Source organism: Macrobrachium nipponense, chromosome 8 (assembly GCF_015104395.2).
Source record: "Macrobrachium nipponense isolate FS-2020 chromosome 8, ASM1510439v2, whole genome shotgun sequence".
In the NCBI taxonomy this organism is placed as follows: Eukaryota; Metazoa; Arthropoda; class Malacostraca; order Decapoda; family Palaemonidae; genus Macrobrachium; species Macrobrachium nipponense.
Genome location: NC_087203.1, coordinates 69,346,511 through 69,369,007, shown reverse-complemented (window position 1 = coordinate 69,369,007; position 22,497 = coordinate 69,346,511). Strand labels below are relative to the sequence as shown.

At 36.6% G+C, this 22,497-nt stretch overlaps 1 protein-coding gene across 3 annotated transcripts in view; it reads left to right on the top strand.

Annotated features, from left to right (window-relative positions):
- Nucleotides 1-22,497, top strand: part of LOC135222825 (neural-cadherin-like) — a 399,888-nt gene that overhangs the window by 253,293 nt on the left and 124,098 nt on the right. For all 3 annotated transcript variants that reach the window (XM_064261140.1, XM_064261137.1, XM_064261139.1), the window contains exon 2: nucleotides 21,640-21,783. In XM_064261140.1, the coding sequence (XP_064117210.1) occupies nucleotides 21,640-21,783 (144 nt within the window). The remainder of the gene's footprint in view (nucleotides 1-21,639; nucleotides 21,784-22,497) is intronic.

Sequence of the window (22,497 nt, the reverse complement as noted above, 5' to 3'; positions counted from 1 at the left end):
GGTTTGTTTACATTTCTTTCGTCTGGCAGCGTAGTCAGTGCTAGCAGCTCGGACCACCCTTGCTTACCTCACAAAACATCGAACAGGCCTTCTATCTCGGTGGTCTTGGTGTGACTCAATCATTGGAGTGGCGGTGCAACAACAGCCACCAGGTGTAACATAGGTCTACAATGAGTAGCGACATTGAAATTATTTTGAAAACATCTATTTTATATTTGTTAAAGCAATATTTGGGTTTTCATACAACATTATTCATTATATTTCTTAAATACTTCAAAAAAGATGGCATACTAGCCAATATTCGCCTATGCAATTATTCTTTTGTCAAAGCGAGGATTTTGTTCCTAGGCCTATACTCTGGTTTTTTCCATCTGTCCATCTGCCTGTGGTGGTAACACTGCGTCCTGGGCTTTAAATAGTTACACTATGTGTAAGTTTTAGGTAAATAAAAGGAAATCTGGGTGTACATTTGCAACTGAAAGGTGTTTTAATAACTTACTGTATGCGAATTACACCGTTAATATTCGAAATAGGATATTATTTGAAGCCCGGAATGCAGTGTTACCATGCGCAAACACCACAGGCGGATAGACAGATGGAAAAAAACAGGGTATAGGTGTGTTGGATTTCTTTACTTTACGCTTAGCATTCACGCCTGTCTATTAAGAATTTCTGGCCAGAAAGCAAATGAGGTTATCTACACAGTCTTGCACTTCCGATTATCTTTTGAAACAATAGATTATACACCAAAAGCGAGCAGAAGGACTTTTAAGAAATTAATATATAAAGCCAGTTGAAAAACAGTGTTCCATACGCCTTGATATTAATACTTCTGGTGCTTCGATTAATAGCCATCTTCTCCATATAATCAAAATCTTTATCGTCTTTTATTCCTCAAAGAACAGGTAATCTCTACAAATAAATTCACCAAAAACAGAGATTACATCTCAGAAGCCTTAGATTATTAAGGCCTATAAATAATTTTGTAACATCCCGGTAGCTTGAACACAGCCTAGAACTTTAATATTCAAAGAAAACTTCTTATAATTCATATTCCTATTTTGAAAATGTTGTTATGGTGACTGTTGAGCTTATTAGGTCCACAGTTATAATACAGCAGAAGTAGTTATGTTCACCAGTCCGAGGAGCATGAGAAGCACGCTGTTATTGACGGCACCGCTAACGTTATCATGCCGTACTTTGAAATAAGCAATGTGAAAAAAAAATCAGTTCAAATCACACAGATTACGAATTATACCAAGGGATCACATTTATATAACCATATGGAAACTAGTGCTAGCTGTGAATTCGCAAACTTTTCGACATGTATGACATTAGAAATGAAAAAAAAAAAAAGAAAAAAAAAAAAGTTTAACACTACTTGGCAACGTCACGTTGAGTCTGAGAATCTGGACGATTTGAGCATCACTGTAGGTACTCTCTTTTTGAAGAACGATATGTTTCCTGGTAGGTTGGATGATAATATGTGATTATTACAAATTTCTAGATTTTTTTACCTTTCAAATTTGATATAAGCAGAGCTGATGCTTTGAGCTAAAGCAACAAACTTCAGGTATTTTAAGATTGATGTTTTTACATCCGATTTAGGTCCATTATTGATGGAAAATGAAACGCAAGAATGTTGCAATTTTTCTAAAGTATATTCTTTCTCATACCCGTAAAAAGATGCTTTTCATAAGCTCTGTACTGTTGTGATGATGTTTTTATTTGAATTATTGATACAGTGTGCGCAATTGTGTGCACTCATTCCTGTGACCATATGTACTATCATTTTTCTTTCCACATCACGAAAAAGATACAGAGAAGTCCTGTTTTAATTTTCCCAGCAGAAAAGCTAAAGAGTTTTATATACTCCAAGTTTTGGAACTTTGTAATGTAAAATCGTTTAGGGAAATATTTAGCCGGGGTGGGCGGCGTGGTGGTGGTTGTGGGAGGGGGGGGGGGTGGGGCGGAGGGTGGCGAGGTAGCAAAGGCATGGGCTTAAAGTCATAAAACGTTCGCTCTAGCTGTTGTTTTTCCTCGCTGAGACTAAATCTCAGATTTAAAACTGCATCATCCGGGTCATCCTCCGCTGAGATCAAGGGTCTTTGGTCGACACAAATCATTCGGGAAACAGACGCCTTACTTTATGCGCTTTTTATTTCCTCAGCGTGCTTTTGTGTACTCTGACTTCTTCTCAGAACTACAGGCTCCTGGAAAGCTTAGGCAGTTTGTGTTGTGTTTAAACCTTTTTCGTGCTTGTGTGCAATTACACACACACACACACACACATATATATATATATATGTTAACGGTCAAAAACCACCGCTAAGCCAACACCTGTAAAACGGGATATTCATCTCGTTTTATTTGGTAAACGTGGAACTCCGAGCGTCAGGCATACCGACACACAATCTCTCTCTCTCTGTCTCTCTCTCTCTCCAAGCGACCAACAGCTCGCAACCTCTCTTTCTCTTGCTCTCTCTCTAAGCGATCCCTCTCTCTCTCTCTCTCTCCACCTCTTTCTCTCCATTCTGTCAGGTAATCAAAATGAGAGACAAAGTTATATAAAAATAACTATTTATTTAACAATGGAAAGATAATGATCCAAGTCTTACTGACTAACTTAACTCAGTTAACCCCCCAACATTAAAATGTCTAAAACAGTAATTTGTCACACCAATTGTGTCTCCCATCTAGGACTCTAGGTCCCCGGTCCCCCCCTTGCCAGAATTGTCTGTTTCAAAGACACGAGAAACACACTCGTTAGCACACATAAGTTTAAAGACAAAGTTAATAAAATGGAACATCTTACAAGATATCAAACAAGCCATCACTTTGGCTAAAGTAGTTCAACTTGGCTAAAGTAATTCAACTCACCCATGCCGCCGGAATATCTCACTCACTTAATATAAATAAACTTTTGCAGAGCTCCCCCGGCATCTTGCCTTTCTCCCATAGACGTCTCTATGCAAGTCTCCCATAGACTTGGCTAGAGATACATTATGAATAGAAGAGGCGCACACGCACATACGAATGCACACTTCGTTAACGCCCCATATTACTGGCTACAACCAGTTTCCCAAAGGCATTTTGAACAAAGACCCATGAACTGACGAACATTGAATCGCCTAACTATGCAGTTTTGAATCACACCATCACAGAAATTATTTATCAGCTTTTCTCGAGTCGTTGCTTCGGCTCTGTTCTCTATGCATTCCAAAAAGGTCACAGCGCATCACATTATGCTATTAAATATATAATTAATTATAATCCCTATCATATATATGTATGTATTTATGTCTGTTTGTTCGCATGTATGCCCAGACTATGAAAGCTAGGGCTACCAAATTTTCACCATAGACTCCCCTGCCCCCCAGGAAAGTTTTAGTTAAAAGCCAAAATTCGAGGGCTGTTTCTAAGGGGGTCATAACCCCACTTTTTCATACCCCCTCATTTTTTACACATTTCGGAGTTGACATCTATGTAGAAGTGTTTCTATAGCTACAAACAGGCTCCACACAATATGGGGCCACAGACACCCTCAGTAGTTCGGGGGCAACCCCCCTGTGAAGGGCTCGAGGGTTTCCCACAATATTAAGGGGCAGGAGGCCTATCCCTTTTGACTTACCAACCAGGGGAGAACGGTGTCGTAGCCTACCTACCACTACATTGATAGTAGGGAGGGTGCAGCCCCCTTTGGTAATTACGGCCCAAAAGGTCAAAGATGGGCCTACTACATTCAGATTTGCTACAATGTGTTAAGATAAATGACTATAAACGCATTTAACATCAATATCATAGTTAGCTGAGTTTTATCAAGGGCCATTTAAGCGAAGCCTCGCCATGAAAAATTTCCTGAGCAACCTGTTGCAACATGTATGCGACTGCCGTCGGCCAGCGATGCCTGACTAAGCCAGTCAGTGACGCAGCAGCATTGGCTGAAGATGTAGGTCCAAGTCATTGATAAGTGAATGTACGCTCGATAACGCGTCCGAAATTTGTCGTACAGCTGCTAGAATATATATGTAAATATATATACATATATATATATACTATATATATATATATATATATATATATATATATACATATATATATATATATCGATGAAGGATCTGATAGGTTAGTTGTTTTCTACTGAGTTGGCCCTAAGGCAGCAGGCGCGCCTTTCTCTATAGATAGAATGTGAAAGGGAGTAAGTAGCCTCATGTGTACCTCTGAACTCTGGCCACCAACAGAGACAAAAGATCTGACTCTTATCGTAACTCCTGTTCATCAGTGTTTCTTGTTCGTTAGATGAATTTCTTTTTTTATAGCAAAATTATTTGCGAAGGGATGTTTTATGAATCTTTATTGATGAATAATAGTCAAATAACCGTCGCTGTAGTAATTAGTTTGTATATGTGTGTGTAGGTGTAAATACCTGTTTATATATATGAAATGTGGATTAAACTTGGTAAGAACTCCTACTTCCCTCCCTCCCTCCCTGTAGGTTAATCAAGTATTCTCATTTTCCTCATTTCCGAACCAACGCAGTGCCATTAATGAGGCCAACTCGACGCCTGAGTGAAAGGAGGCATATCAAGTTCCTGCGGCCTTTGCCAAAGTTGGCCCACCCTAAAGGAATTTCCTATACCCCCTCTCCCCTCCTTCGCCCTACATCAACCCAACAACACCCCCCACCCCCTGAGGGAAAGAGAGTTTTGGGGGGAAATTAGAAATTGTGAAGCTTGTGGCTGGCGGGACTTTGCGAAGTTCGTTTTAAAGTTGGTCATTATTGCGATTGTTTTCCTCAGGTTTCCATGTTTTTATTCGCTCTATTTTGCTTATTATATTTTCGTAGTCTTTATCATTTTTTTTACATTAAGATTTGTTCTCAATATAGAGGGTGGCTTTGGAGAAAAGACCAGAAAGTGGTTGCGGCATTATTCGGTTTTTGACCAATGAATCCTTCCATTTATTTGGATAGGATCACTTCTAGAAGCACTGAATCCGAACGGAAAATGTGTGAAGAGCCTTTCACCTCTCCATCTTGATTACAAACACGTCTTTGTTAAGTTAGAGTAAGATTCCCGTAACCCTTGACATCCAGAGGGTATACGTACTTCTTCCTGCATGTGACCAAGAGATTCTATTATTATTATTATTATTATTATAAAGTCCCACGGTTATTACGTATGCCTTCACTATCATCTCCATCATCATCGTTATTATGAATGCATTCTTAGATCACGTAAAATGTGCGCTCCATTCTGACTATTGTGTACCGTATTTTCCCAGCAACCATTATTTATTTTCCAAGCTAAATAAACCGCGTCAAGTAATGGACTGTGGATAATAAGCTTTTTTTTTCTTCTACGGTCGGAGAGTGAGAGGTTTGAGCTTAATGCTGTTCAAACAATGAATATTTTTGCTCCTTTTGTAGTGCAGAATATTTTGAATGAAGAGAGAATATTTCCCTCGTAAATAATAGTGGGTAAAAATATTCTATCCAGTTTTTGCTTTTCAGAATTTCACCTGATTTTTCCGTTGTAAAACAAAAATTGTTTGTATTATTATAGGTTCTCCCCAGGAATTGGTTTTCTCTATTATATTGCCTAGGAGTCTTTCATTCTAATATGTAATTGGTGATTTTTTAATTACCCTTTCAGCTGGATTCGTGCTCTCAGATTTCTATTGAATCGAACTCACATTTTCCGCTTATTTTCATTCTCTCTCGCCAATCAGACCGGGAAAGTTCTGATTATTCTTTTTACCTTCTGCTTCTTTGCTGTTTAACCTTTAGGGGTTCTTTTTACTGTACCTCCATTCATATTATCTTTCTTTCATCATGCTATCCACCCTCACATAACAATTATTTTAATGTGCAACTGCGAGATTTTGCTCTTGTTACACCTTTCAAACCTGCCTAATCTCAATTTCCTTTCCAGCGCTTAATGACCTCATAGGTCCCAGTGCTTTGCCTTTGGCCTAAACTCTGTATTCCATTCCATTCTTTGGTGTTTAGCTTAGGAACGTCCAGATTATTCTTATAACTTTTGGGATCTCTTGCTGCTCAAATCGAGAAAGTCCAAGACGATTCTTCCTACCTTCAGTATCTCATGCTTCTGATACAGGGACCGTCCAAATCATTCATATTACCTTTGGAATCTCTTTTTGCTCAAAATACTAATATGCAGACTAGTCCTCTTACTTTCATCATCTATGGCTGCTCTGATTGGATGTTGAGATTATCCTTCTTACTCTCAGCATCCCTTGGTGCCCAAACACGATCGTCCAGATTATTCTACCTACCTTTAGCCTTTCTTGCTACTCAATCCGGGAACGCCCAGATTATTTTTTTTACCTTCAGAATCTCGTGCTACTGAGATCAGTAACGTCCTTATTATTCTTATCTCCAGAATCTCTTCTTGCTTGAACTGTGAACGTCCAGATTATTCTTCATGGCTCCAGCCCTTCTTTGTGCTCAAATACACCGGAGCATCTCTTGCTACCTAGCTTGGGAACTTACAGATTACTGTTTCTACTTTCAGGAACCCTTGTTGCTCAAATTAGAAACATCTATATTATTGTTCTTACCTTTGACACCACTTACTGCTCAAATCGGAAACTTTCAGGTTACTCTTCCTACCTTCAGAACTCTGGGCTGTGAAATGGAAAACTTCCGGATTTTTATTCATACCTTCAGCAAATTTTAATGCTAAAAGAGGAAGCGTTCGCATTAATCTTACCTTCAACTTCAGCTTCTCGAATTAGTACCATTACTCTTAACCCGTCTTTTCCGTTTAATTATGGTTGCATGCGATTCTTTTTCGGGTTGACCGTTAAGCAAATAGTTTTACAGTTTTACTGAAATGGTTATCGAGGGCAGAAAGCATTAGCCTTTGGGTTTCATGAGAGAGAGAGAGAGAGCGAGAGAGAGCTCTTTCCTTCTTCCTAACACATCTGATTCATATATTCTTTTAATTAGCTTATTTTCTTCCATTCTCTTGACTTGACCAGATCCTCTCAAAATACTCCTCTCCAAGAGAGAGAGTGAAAATTACCATGGAAAGGGGAAGATTTCCGAGGATTGACGTGAAAGTAGAGCGGTTTTTTTCGTGATTTACTTCCACGGACAAAGAGATTATTCATATATAGTAATAATAATAATGAATGTTCTCTTGTTATACATATTCAGTTGGGGTCAGTTCTTAGATACTGCTAGTCGATTTGTTGTTATCCGCATCTCATTTATAGGACGTTGTTGTGCGTGGCTGTTGTTTTCGTATCATTTTTAAATGTTACACTGGAAGTGTGTGTCCGTCTAGTGGAACATCACAAGCTAGAAAATAACATATCAGAGTAAGATGCGAACCAAGTTTCCATTTTATTCTATAATAATAATCCTAATAATGATCTAGCAGTTGGCTAATCAGTAGATACAGAGATATTAGGGCATGATTCCGAGCACACTATAATTGATTAGATATTCAAATTTAATCGTATGTAATCGATAACAGAGTACGTTTCGGATGTAATTATAGATACTTGCTGATAAATTATGCTTTGGTAAATGAATAGTACAGGGATTTTGTCATTGATTAAAATCTTACTTCATTATAGATATTCTATAATCAGTTATGCTGTTGGTTGTAATCGAAGAGAATTGATAACCTGTTTGTAAATAATTTTAGGCTTGATTAGTATTCGGCTATGATCTCATACATTCTGTAATCGATTAGAAATTAATACATGATTATGCACATTGAATAACTGATTGTATCAGCGGCCAAGAAGGACTTATACCCACGTCTCTCAAAGGGAAATTAAACACGAAGTCTGAATCCCCCAGTAGAGGCGGAGCATTTTAATATATTCGTTCTTTAATAATAGTTTATTAATTGGGTGATGTATTTCATCAAGTACAAAGAGACGAGCAACGCATACCAGATTTATGATCATTATTGATTGATTGAAATTATTATTTCTATCGTCTACTGGCGTTGATAACAAAAGAGGTCATCGGAGCCGACGATTAATTATTATTGAAGAATTGCGAATTATGTGGGGCCATAGCAGATTTCCCGCCATTGTGAATTATGAATGGTGCTTAATGGAAGAATTCATTTATTATAGTTATAACTTTTTACTGATATATTTTGACAAATTTTTTGAAAATTCTTACAATAAAGTTTTCACGTCTATTTTTGTAACGTACAAGATAGATCATTCTGCTGCACATAGTAAAATCATTCCTTACAAAAAAAAAAAAATTATGTATTTTCCTTATTATTTTATTACTCCTTCCTCTTCTTTCTACGTCGTCAAATTATTATTATTTTTTTTTTTTTTTGCTCTATCACAGTCCTCTAATTCGACTGGGTGGTATTTATAGTGTGGGGTTCCGGGTTGCATCCTGCCTCCTTAGGAGTCCATCACTTTTCTTACTATGTGCGCCGTTTCTAGGATCACACTCTTCTGCATGAGTCCTGTAGCTACTTCAGCCTCTAGTTTTTCCAGATTCCTTTTCAGGGATCTTGGGATCGTGCCTAGTGCTCCTATGATTATGGGTACAATTTCCACTGGCATATTCCATATCCTTCTTATTTCTATTTTCAGGTCTTGATGAAGGTATTCTTCCAGCGTATATTATTATTATTATTATTATTATTATTATTATTATTATTCATTATTATTACTTATTATTATTAATTATTATTATTCTGAAAACGACCAGTCTATCAAACATATTTCATTAAAGCAGCAAGGTAGGCATTTTTTTTTTATAAAATGTTTTTTTCTGTTTTTCTCACTAATTGTTTTTCCTCCTCGCGAAGTTCTTTTAATAAGTTCGCTAATGAAGGATTGGCGATAAACCATAAATAGTTGCACGTTCTTATATATCGCTGCAATTAATTCACTGTCTCTATTAGGTATCGAGGAAGAAGAATACGGGGTGTTACATTATTATTATTATTTATTATTATTATTTGAAGGTAAGAGAACCTCTCCTAAGCATGTTTTGTTAAAGAGAATGGCAGCATCAGTGGGGTTGATTTAATATAAGGTCTTCTCAGTTTTTCTCATTATGTTCCTCTCATCAGGGCTGAAGTTTGCTAATAACTGGCCTTCGTTCATATTCTGGACAAGGAAATGGTTTCTTGAAATATTAATTTATTCATGTGGTAGATGAAAAAGATGTTTGTCGTATTGCGCGTTTAGAATCTTGTATTTTGTTCATATTCTGGATAAGAAAATGGTTTCTTGAAATATTAATTTATTCATGTGGTAGATGAAAAAAATGTTTATCGAATTCGCGCGTTTAGAATCTACTATTTTGTTCATATTCTGGATAAGGAAATGGTTTCTTGAAATATTAATTCAATCATGTGGTAGTTAAAGAAAATGTTTGTCGTATTCGCGCGTGTAGAATCTTCTATTTTTCTTCGTCGTTTTCTGAGTGCGTAGCGGAATTCCAACATTTCCTTGAGACTGAACCGACGATACGGTTGGAAACGTTGGAATTTCGTTACGCCCTGAGAAAACGACTAAGAAATTTCTACACGCAATAATACGACAAATCTTGATTTCCAGACTCTGCAGCCTGCGAACTTTTCGGCGATCAGACGCCTTTTTTAACTACCCCATGACAAAATTAATATTTCTAGAAACCATTTCCTTATCCAGAATATGGACATCGGACAGTTATTGGCAAATATCAGCTCTAATGAGAAGAAAATAATAAGAAGAATTGAGAAGACCATTTATACAGTCAGGTCCACTGATGCTGCCATGCTCTTTAACAAAACATATTATTATTATTATTATTATTATTATTATTATTATTATTATTATTATTATTATTATTATTATTATTATTATTTATTATTATTATTATTATTATTGGAGTAAAAAATCTACATTTATGTATATGTACATATATATAAAGCTAAATTTTCACAGAAAGCTTTCGGGAAACGGCTCGATTGAAAAGAAGAATCGCACAATTTCCAGAAAGCTTTCTGTACAGATTTATCTTTAAATATATGTGTTATACATAACTGTATTTTTCTCCATATCAAGACTCGTGCTATTATGAGTATTATATTATTATTACTCGTGCTACTAGTGATATGATTATTATATACTGTGCTACTATGAGTCATTATATTAATATTACTCGTGCTATTATGAGTATTATATTATTTTATTATTAATGTTATTAGTAGTAGTAGTAGTACCTAGTAGTGCAATGATAGCTAGGAGACAACAACTAACAATAAATAAAGCAAGAAATGATAAAGGATGTATAAAATAAACGAAACCAAATAAAGAAGGAAGATCAACACAAAAGCATTACAGTAGTAGCGGTAGTAGTATTAGTAGATAGAAGAGACGTGAAGATTTTAGATACCGTATGCGGACAACCAGAAACTCTACGGTTATATCACGCAATATTTAACTACCTCTGCATGTGTCAAAATAAAAATTGACTATATTCAGAGCTATTGCCTTTCCCCTTATCTAGATCGCGTACATTAGCCAGCTCTTATCAGGTTTTACTTTTTGAAAAAAGAGAATGTAATGAACTGAAACACCCTTGTTTTATTCATTTATTAATTATTTATTCTTATTATTATTATTATTATTAAAATAAAAATTGACTATATTCAGAGCTATTGCCTTTCCCCTTATCTAGATCGTGTACATTAGCCAGCTCTTAGTAGGTTTTAGTTTTTGAAGAAAAGAGAATAGTAAGATGAAATGAAAACACCTTTTACTATTATTATTATTATTTTTTTTTATTATATAACACGATGTGACGCAAATACCTCATCATCAGACAGAATGCTCTTTTTCTTTCTTCTTCTTTTTTGTCCCCCTTTTTCTCGCCCTTCTCCGTTTTTGTTTCCCGGAGGCTATATGATGAAAAGGGCCGCTGTGTCAGCTGGCGAGGAACAAGTTTTAAAAGCCCTGTTGTGCTAGAGTAATGCTCCGTGGATAAAAAGTTTGTGCCCTGAAACTTCCTCAGCCCGATGGGACATTCTTAACCTTCCCCCGACATCTTACGAGGCTGCGCAGGACATTTTCACCTCGGCTCTGCTCTCCTGACCTCAAAATGGGACAATTTAGCCCCTGCCTTATGGGGCTTTTTTTTATTTTTTTTTATCTACGCGCTTTTACCTCTCAGGGTGGGTCGTTCTAGTCAGTGTAGGCCTTGCGTTGGAAGATGTATATATATATATATATATATATATATATATATATATATATATATATATATATATATATATATATATATATATATATATATATATATATATATATATATATGTGTGTGTGTGTGTGTGTATACATACATACATATATATATATATATATATATATATATATATATATATATATATATATATATATATATATATATATATATATATATATATATATATATATATATATAATATATATATATATATATATACACATTCACTAATACATTTTTTTTCTTCTCCGAGGAATTGCCTTCATAAGGTATTAACATTCCTGTTCTCGACAAACTCTGAGATGAAGCTGGTAGCTCCATCCCTGTCTTCATCCTAACTGCTGCCAAAGGCAATCGACCGACTATTAGGGATATAATTCTTATAGCAGACATTAGATTTTTCAGGGACCCAAGTCGTTTGGCCCCCATTAAGAACATAAATGTTTTGCCACTTGATAAGAGGAATCATTATTCCCAACATTGTTTTAGAACGAAATTATTTTAGAAGTTATCTCTTCAAAGCTTCGTTTTCTTCCTCTCCCTCTCGCCTTTTCTCCTGTTTGAAAACCTGACGATAAATGACTGAGAGAAGAATACGTCGATGTGGACATTAGGCAGCAAATAAAATCTTTTAATCGCGTTCTGACTTCTCAGATGTTGCAGTTCTTGAAAAATCAAATCTGGTTTTGCTGTTATGCTCTGAGAAGGGCTTCAACCCTAATCAAATATTACTGTCATTCCTTCCCCCCTTTTTCCATGCCACTTCATTTCTTTGACGTCGAAGAACTAACTTATTCACAGCGAAAAATATTTCATTATGTTAGAAAAGGCATGGTAGTGTGACTTGAAACGTAACTCCTTTTACTTTTTATTTTCGATTTTTGAAAGAATATAACTTACTGATTACATAAACTGTGTAGGTGTTTCAGGCGGTGTCCTGAGGCGACCAGAAGTGAATTCTGTCGTATTCTTATTTTATTTTATTTTATTATTATTATTATTATTATTATTATTATTATTATTATTATTATTATTATTATTATTATTATTATTATTATTATTATTATTGAACGTCAAAGACTTCGTTTTCGCACCAATGTTGAAAATTCAATGTTTTGGGGGCGGTAAATTTTGGCCGTTAGAAGCTGCAAGATATCAGAAAAACTGTAATAGACGTAGATCTTTAAAATGTTTGAATCAAGACGTTATTTTATCCCAGGTAGTAATGACGCTTCAGAGAAGACTGTTGTTGCCCAGTTCTTCGTATCTCAACGTTCTAGCGATGGCTGTGATAGTTATGAATTGTACTTTATCAAACTGATCTTGCTGGGTAATATCACAAAGAGTTGTATCATTTCACACGTCAGATTTTCGTCAACATTCACAGGATGGAAAGATATATCATTCTCGGTGGGAGTAAATAATACAGACCGGATGCGTTTTCTGACAGATACTGTCTTGGTAACTTAGTGGGTGTAGAAGCTTATAGACTTCACATATTTGTTCATATAGATAGAATCTTTCGGATATGCGGCAACTAGTTCCATTTTATTCTTCGCCCTACATAATTCTATAAAAAGAAACTAACTACCAGGTACATAATTCTATAAAAAATTCTTCAGGAATTTTTTATAGAACGTTTCTTTTTTATTATATCTTCTTTTTCTTCCATTTCATCTTTCTCTCCCTCTCCCTTTTTCTCCTGTTTGAAAGGTTGACAATAAATAATTGCAGGAGGTATGTTGATATAGACACTAGGCAGCAACTCATATTTTTAGTTTCCTGTAGAAAACTATTGAGAGGGCTTCGTCTGTCCGTCCAACCTCAGATCTTGAAACCTACTGAGGCAAGAGGGTTACACTTTGGTACGTTGATCACCCACCCTCCAAACATCAAACATACCAAATTGCAGCCATCTAGCCTCAGTAGCTTTTATTTTATTTAAGGTTAAGGTTATCCATGAAGCGCGCGCCTGCAGCCGCCCATGCACCTTCACTTGCCCGCATCTGGGGAGCAACTGACCTCATTTTCATTGCATGTTTAATTCACGTGTTGCAATTCTATTAATTTCTTGTTTTTCTTGACTCCTCCTTCCAACTGATACAGTCTAAGAGGAGGTACATTCAGTTTAATTATGGCCGTCTCTTTTCCCTCTTTTTCTATTCCACTTCTTATCTTGTTGTTGTTGAACTTGAACAAGTTCTCTTTCGCCTCTATTCTGAAGGTCGAAGAACTAGTATATTTAGGGAGATAAAATATTTCATTATTTGAGACGAAAGCACGGTAGCGTGACTTTATCGGTAGTTCCATTTATAAATGTTGTTTGCATAGTTTGCTCATTACGTAAACTAGGTAGGTGTAAATTCAGGCGGTGTCAGAGTACGCTTTTGTGGCATCTTGACCTGAGTAGACAAAAATGGTTGCAAAATTGAATTCTATCTTGTTTCTGCATTTTTAAAATGATTTCAATTTGGCACCAACATTAAATTAGCATGTTAGTGTTTGATGCATCTTTAGGCCGAGTAGCCAAAGCTTGCCAGAAAATCGGGAAGATATAGAGACTTTTAAGATCATTAGAATCGGCCGATTTTGCCCTGGTATATATGACGCTTCAGACAAGACTGTCACTGGCAAGTTCTTTAAACCTTACCCGTTCCAGGGATGACTTTGATAGATGTAAATTCTAGTTTATTTAATAGACCCCGTCGGAAAATATCATGTAGACTTATATCATTTCACGTGTCAGTTATTTGTCAAAATTTACACGATACGAAAACAAATTCATTCTTGGGGGGGGGGGGGGGACAATCGCTTCTCCTGATAGATATTATGGTCCTTGCCAACGGTTCGTGTTGGATTTTTACCAGTCTCGTTTGAACCGTTTGATCATATATAATTATATATATATATATTATATATATATCATATATATATAGATATTATATATATATATATATATACTATATATATCTATATATATACTTGCATTCTAAACCCTTGTTTATTGAAGAATTTAAGAATTTATACAAATTGTCCCTCTATTAAATGTTATTTATTTAAGATAGGTTTTTAAAATTAAAATCCAGTTGTGTTTTGCGAAATATGTTAAAAAACGTTAAAATTCACTACAGTTTCAAGAACAACAGGTCTCCTGTTCAGGTGATTACAGAATAATACGATAAAAGAAGGAAAGTTACGTAAGTTAAAAGAAGAATAAAGTTAATACCCATCTTTAGGCATTCACCTGAAGAGGAGACCAGTTGGTCATGAACTGTACTGAATTTTAACCAGTTTAATATATTTCGCAAAAAACAATGAGATTTTCCTCTAATCTTTCTTGCAGCTAGACAAGTGTGCGCACTACATTCATTAGGATTTATAAGTTTTTTCAAATATGAAATTAAGTTCAATTATAAGCAAGTAAAATTGCAACGCAATTGAGTTTTCTGTACAGCGTATAATGTTGTATGAAACTCTCGATGTGCTGCAGTATGAAACTCTGAGCCACGACCTGGCAGCGCTTAGTTGCTTCTCAGATGTGGTCAAGTGGAGATGCGTCGACGGTGCCAGACGCACGACCCATGGCTAACCTTAACCTTAAATAAAATACAAACTGCTGAGCTTAGAGGGCTGCAATTTAGTAAGTTTGATGATTAATGGCGCCCAATTGATGCCCTCTAGCCTCAGTATCTGAGGGCGGACAGAAAAAGTGCGGACGGACAAAGGCATCTCAATAGTTTATTTTTTACAGAAAACTAAAACAACGTGTTTATCATACAACTAGTCCGATATTTATTTCTTTTGACAACAAAAATAGTTGCTACTATTTCATGTTTTAGTTAGAAAACCTTGATACCTGTTGTAAGGTGATGTGAAGTTAATGAAAATGTTTAGTGATGAAAGCGTCTGGTGCTGCTCACTTGGGAGTGAAAAGTCAGGATGGCTTTTTTTTCTTAGTTGTAGAAGTTAGCTGTTGCTTCAGAGAAAGGACTGAAAGCATATCATGTCTCTTTATTGTTCAGGAAGTTTTTGATAATACCAGAGGTATCGTATGATTACAGATTATTTGAAGCTTTTTGTTTGTGTTTTACTGAGCACATTGAAATATGATTTGCAGATTTATGAAATGTACACACTCCAGTATTATTAAACATCAGAAGTTGGAGCTTGCTTTTCGTGGGCTAGTGATAATCAACTCCTATTACTTACATTTAATCCACAGTGTGGAGCATCACCAGTATTCTGTACCAATATGGAGACTGCGACTTCGGTTGTTATTTTGCTACGTCTTTGGGCTTCAATTCAGAGTTGATAAACTGAACATTCACTCGAAGCAACGGACGGGCCAGTAGGGCTTCCGTGTTCTGCTGTGGTGTCTGTTGGTTCATTCCAGCGCAAGTCTTGAGGGTTCTCTGGCTTGGTGTCCATCCATCCATCTTTCATTCAAAGACATGTCGAATTATGAAATGCTGGAACACGGGTTTCAAAAACTTGATTATACGCTGTTTCCAGCTATTCTGCTTTACAGAGGTCCGGCTTCGCAGCGCCAGGCAACATGAGAAACCCGTAAGCAGACACCTGCTCGCAACTTTCCTTGTGCGTTCGTGCCTCTGTACCTGTCACTGTTTCTTTCAGAAATAATGTTGATCACTGTATCCATATCTATAATTTTCAGTGCGTAACAATGATAGCCACTGGGTAATGAATTCCCATTTAGATATGTCGTCAAAGCCGCTGCCAGTCTCTCTCATCAGCGGCTCCTATAAGAGCAAGTAGAAATGAATTACAGTACCGCAGCCTGAGCTTCGAGATGGTAACATGACTTACTTAGGGTCGCACTCATGTTCTATAAGGGTTGAGTTTGGTGATATGGCTATATTGATAATGAGTGATAATTATAATAAAAATGATAATACTCGCAAGCATATGTATTAACTGCGTAATGAACTCACCAGATTCAACTACCAAGACTTGACCATTTAACGAGATACACCTATGTACCGAATGTCGTTCTCCCATTTATTCGAGCTTTAGATGTGTTCATTAACTGGCTCACAGCGTTAAACTCTGATTCAAACTCTCGCTCTGGAAGTCACAGGCTGGTGGAGGAATCTGTGTCAACTAATCTGCTCGTCGGCGTTTTATCTCACATTCTCGCAAATTCGTTTTCTTTGTAATGGATCTCTGTAATTAGATATGTATGTCATTATATTTTATAATGTGCATGATTCTTGTATCTTATTAGAATGATAACTTATCATTGACAAAAATTAATTTAAATAATCTGTATTTCTCCTTAAAATGTCTTTCTTTATATATATATATAATATATATATATATATATATATATATATATATAGTTGTGTGTGTGTGTGTGTGTGTGTGTATGTATAAATATATATATACATATACCATATATATATATATATATATATATATATATTATATATATATATATATATATATATATATATATATATATATATAGGCTGACCTAGGATATCATATTTCAATCTTATTTTTTTATTTGTAGAAATATGTTGTCCATTGCATCTGGATTCCAAAACCCTTTCTAGATATGTATGCTGTCAGCTTGCTCAATTAAGGCAGAGTCTATCATTTGGCCTTTGAGCTGACAGCTGCTCTTAAAGTGTCGGAGGTTCCAATCGATACGAAGATTCAAATCTGTTGTATCTTTCAGGATACAATTTTGGTCTTTATATCTGCCTGAATGGTTTTGCTCGATTATTCTCTGTGAAAGATTTATTTGTCAATCCTATATAACATTTCTCACAATCGAAACTATCGGCATATGTGCACCGATTTCGGATTTTCCTTAAAAAATAATTACCACTTTGCCGATAATATGAGATAGAGAAAAACAGTGGAAAATGCTTCAAAGTTTCTTCGGCGCAACGAGTTTTCTGCACAGCATATAATAAAGGCCACCGAACATAGCTCTATCTTTCGCTGGTCTCGATATAATGATGTAGGAGCCGCTGCCCATGAAACTTATAGCCACGGCCCGGTGGTGGCCTGTCATATAGCGTTGCCAGACATAGGATCATGGTTAACTTTAACCTTAAATAAAATCAAAACTACTGAGGCTAGAGGGCTGCAATTAATTGTGTTTGATGATTGGTGTGTGGATAATCAATATTCCAATTTGCAGCCTTCTGGCCTCAGTAGTTTTTAGGTTCTGAGGGCGGACAGAAAAAGTGCGGACCTCAATTGTTTACTTTTACAGGAAACTAAAAATACTAACACGTTCTAGAATTTAATGTAACTGTATTGGTGTCCAGGTAAGTGTTCTGATTTTATGACTAACCGTCTCTACTGACTCAACCTTTGGGTTTTGGCCGAAGGCATATTTTCAATATGAGTTATGCCAAAAATAAGTGGACTTCTTATTCTGATATTAAGGAGAGCAAATCTCAAGTGCCTGTAAACAAAGTGGAAATTAACCTTATTAAAGATGAGATACTATGGTAACTAAAAACTGTAAGTAGGAAAATGCTGATTTGGAATTTTTATATACGCACAGTAAATTTATATACGGCTGTATCTCTAATGACTAAGGAGTCTAAGAATGTTGTCCGTTTCCTATTTCGTTTTTAAATTGATACTTGGTACTAAAACGTTTAAGTTGGAGAAAAGTTAATTAAAATCGTCTCAACTAGGATTTATGCGCAACCTTTACTGACAGTGAATTCGGTTTTAACAGTAAGTTTTCATGAATCATATATATATATATATAAATATATATATATATAATTTATATATATATTATATATTATAATATTATATATAGATATAATATAGTATTATTATATATATATATATATATATATATATACGTATATGTGTGTGTGTGTGTGTAAATAATATGCATGTGCGGATGTTTTTGTGTATATACGCGTATGTATATCCTGGTTTTCTGAAACGAGCAAAAACGTAATTATAAAAATCAGCGGTTAGAAGGCAGTACGTTTCCTCATTTATTTATGAATATCCTTGATTTTTCTAAATGATTTGCGTGTTTGTCCTGATGACAAAAATAAAAATCCTTTCAACTGGAAATTCAGCTGTTCGAAATTCAGTAATGACATAAAGTTCTTTTCAATACCATTGCGTCCTTTCACTTAAAAAAAATAGACTTGATCTCTCTGAGGCCGATTAGTTTATGTAAATCGATGGAAACCAGGTCAGTATTTTCTGTCGAGTATCAGAGGCTAAAATCTACGTTGGGGACTGATCAAAAGGATGGTCAGCGCTTCGTTTGATGACGCTGCAACATTGTTGGATTTGAGTAATTGATTTAAAAGCATAAATGTAGTAATACTGATTGCTTTCGTAATGTACTCTCGTCACCATTTTATTATAAATGCTAATAATGATAGTCATACTATAGCAGATTCACATCAGCTGTGCATTTGATGTCTAGGCCAGTCCCTTACGACGCTCCTAATTGGCTGTTGATAAGCCAGTGACAGGGCTGGAAGTTTCCAGCCCTGTGATTGGCTTATCAACAGCCAATCAGGAGCGTCGTAAGGGAAGGGCCTAGACATCAAATGGACGGTTGATGTGAATCTACTATAGTAACAGCGTTAGTGATGAGTGTGTGAATAGTAGTTATAGTAGAATACTCCGTTTAGAATTTTTTTGCATTTATACTAATGCTAGCGAAGGAAAGACTGAATGGAACCTAATTTTACACACAGTCATTAACATTTAGACCTATGTTTAGGTAAAAAAAAATTTCTGTGGTAACCACAATCATTCACACACATATATACATATATGTTTGTTAATCTCAAGGCCTTTCCGGTATCAGGTTGGCTCCAGAAAGGCAAGATAACGACCACTGTCATATCCATTCCTCAAGTGGTGTCTATATTGGAAGAGCCAACCGTGCGGTATGAATTCCATAACAATGGCAGTTTCAATCACCTACAGAAAAGGCTCATCTGCCTTGCCAGTTCTCAGCAAGCTTTTCGGGATGAGGATGCTAGCCCCTACCCCTTCGCCACCCACCGAGGTAGACAAACTTCCAGGTACCCAATTCACAATTTGGTCGGGAATCGAACCCAGGACTCTGCTCTGGTTAGGCAGAGGTCCTCACCTGTTGGTGTGCGGGTGGGACGCTGACTCGTTTGAAACTGCTGCAAATCCCTTCAGATTAAATAACGCTGTGAACTTCATCTGAGCTGTTTCAGGGGCGGAGTGCATTTCCGATGAGATTATTGGAGCGTTTGATGTCAGAAACATCCAAACACGATATCAGTGTGAATTATTGGAAGCAATATTGGTTAATTAGTAGCCCCGTGCACGGCACGGTACGAGCTCAAATCCGTTAATGTATTTGTCAGATCCTGGAGACCTAATAAATAGTGGAATGGTTGTCTAGACGATATGATATGTAACCCCTCACCCGCCCCCCACCTCTCTCTCTCTCTCTCTCTCTCTCTCTCTCTCTCTCTCTCTCTCTATCAATACCAAGCTGCCGTAGATGGAGTAAAGAACATTAGTCTTTTACCCATTTGTACATTGAGCTCAGTGTAAGTTGCTTCATCAAGACGATATTAATGAATAAAGAATACATCATATCTTTCTTTTCGGTGTTTTCCTCAAGGCTGTTCATTCTCTGCGGTGCTCCAAATGACTTCGAGCATCGGTCATTGTGTACCTTACTGGCTTTCAGATTCCTTATTTTTTGTCGTTTGTTTAGACGAATAGGACTTCAGATCGTTAAATGTGTTAGTGCATTTCCCCTTGATTTTGATTTCCATGTCCATAATAGGAGGAAAATGTCAGTTTGGGCATTTTTTTTTTTAAGGAATTGTAGGAGTTATAGATTGTCGATGACATATCAAAAAGTCTAGCCATCAACAATGCTCACTACTCTCCCAATCTGGTAGTTCGATGAAAACTATTTTTTCGTCTCGTTACCCAACTAGACTTCCCTTGCCTTACCTAAACTGACTCCATCTTTCCTAATCAAGCTTGACCATTACCCAGCGAAATTCCTTCACCTTACATTGCCTAACTTGACCTTAAAGGGGAACTTCTGGTTGCATTTTAGCTGTTCCATATATAGTATTATTCTATTTAAGTACCCCTGGTGAAAAATATTTTTTGAAAGGGGCGTTTTCTTATTTTTTACAACCAATTTTCTATTGCACCATGGGCGCTGCCATTTATGTGTGGCTCATCTGTTATGCGTGACGTCATGTCGCGGTAGGCTCAGACAGGCGGAACTATTCCGAGGCCGCAGCATCTTCAGATAATATCCTTTTTGGTTTGTATTTGTCAGCTGAAAATACATGATTGAAATGGTAAATAAAGAAGTAGGCTGAAGTAAGCCTAGTTAGGCATATACAGCCCGAAATTCTAAAACCCCATTAATTAAACTAGTTAAAAAGGACTAAGTGAAAGCCCTCATCAATTCATGGACGCACACACACTTTTAGAAAACTGCCGTTCACCCCATCACACCACGCACGTGGCGATTGACAAGAATAAATTTCAATTCAAATGCATACGAGTGGAGGCACCATAGTGTAAATAGTGGTAGATAGCCGCCCTATCTTTGTCGGTACCGTGGCCTGTTCAGAGGGAAATTAAGTTCCCAAAACATATTATATAAATTTCATAGCCATATCTAGTAATCTGCTCCTAATGTCATCTTTTAAAGCTGTTAGTAAGAAATGGTCCGAACAGACAATGGTTCACGTCGTAGGTTGAAATGTTTTGATGTTGATATCCTCCCTTCGAGGAGCCATCAGCCAGCACCTTAATTTCTCTCTATTTGACGGAATCCTGTGGAATGATATGCCTTTTGAACTCTTGCCAGAAGCATTGGCACAACCAAACGCCATACAAGTTGGCATAATTGACGCTATTTGAATGACAATTCACCTAAAACACGAGGACAATACCTAGGACGAATACTCTACAATTAGCGTGCTTCGCTGTGCTTGTTATTGAGGCGACCGCTACACTACGCCATCGGTACTAATCCGCCAGATGGCAGCATAGTCGAATCCTGGATAAATGGCGCTCTCCATTGAAGTACCTCGGCGCTTATTTGAAATTAAATTGTAAAAAAATGGGATTACGTACAGATTCGAGCAATGGTTCATTTTTTAGCTTATTAAAAGTTCTGTTTGACAAAATTTAATGGCTATTAACCAGAAGTTCCCCTCTAACTACGGGAATCTCCAAGACCCTTTTGTGTGTCCTTGGAAAATGCTTACAGACCTCATATTTTCTACCCACAGTAACTCACCCAACTAAACATTTTTTTAACTAATCAACCAACCTTCAATTAGCCTAGCAGGAGATGTAACCCAGAAGTGCATTCAGCCTCATATTTCCTTTCTCTTTTGCAGTGACAAAGTTCCTGCGTATGGGACTGGCCGACAAGAATGACCACCCTCCCTTCTTCGAGCGCAACTTCTACGAAGTCGAAGTCGATGAAGACGAGGCCATCAACCAGACCATCCTGAGTCTCAACGCCACCGATCTTGATGAAGGTAATTCTCTCTCTCTCTCTCTCTCTCTCTCTCTCTCTCTCTCTCTCTCTCTTTATATTACTTGTTGTTGACACTAAGTAGAGCTTACCGAGTGATGATCAGTCCTTTTGTAACTTTTGTTTTTATTTCGCGTGCGAACTTGTTTCAACGCCAAGATATGAATAATCATTTTGAGACCAGCCATATTTCCGTGGTCACATCCTCGTGGATTTTTCCAAATGATTTTGTGCTAATTTATCTGAGGAGCAAATTCGTTCGTTTTAGATTATGCCTGCCATTTGCTGGCAGGGGCTTTTGCTCTTGGGCAGCCCGTAACCTGAGAAGTACTTTCATTATATAATTATTTTGGTTAATGTTCCTGCAGATATGCTCATTAAACAGCAACAAAGAGAATGTGTAAGAAAATGTGTCAGGCGCGTTCATTGATTGCATTTTTGGAGAGATAAATTCCGGAATCAATTAAGGAGGAAATTTATGTATTTCAAAAAATAAAATTACGAGCAAAGAACTTTTAATGACAAAGAACCTATTTTTCTTCTTGCAACTATCCCAGTTGCAGCGCTGCTGAATTTTTTCTTCCGCCTTTCAGTTACGAACAACTTTAGACACAAAAAAGCTACATTATTCGCGTTTTCTCTTTACAGCATTTGTTTTCATAGAGATTAAATCTGGCCAAGTTTTTCGTCTGTTTTTTGCGCAGGTTTTTCCTCCTAA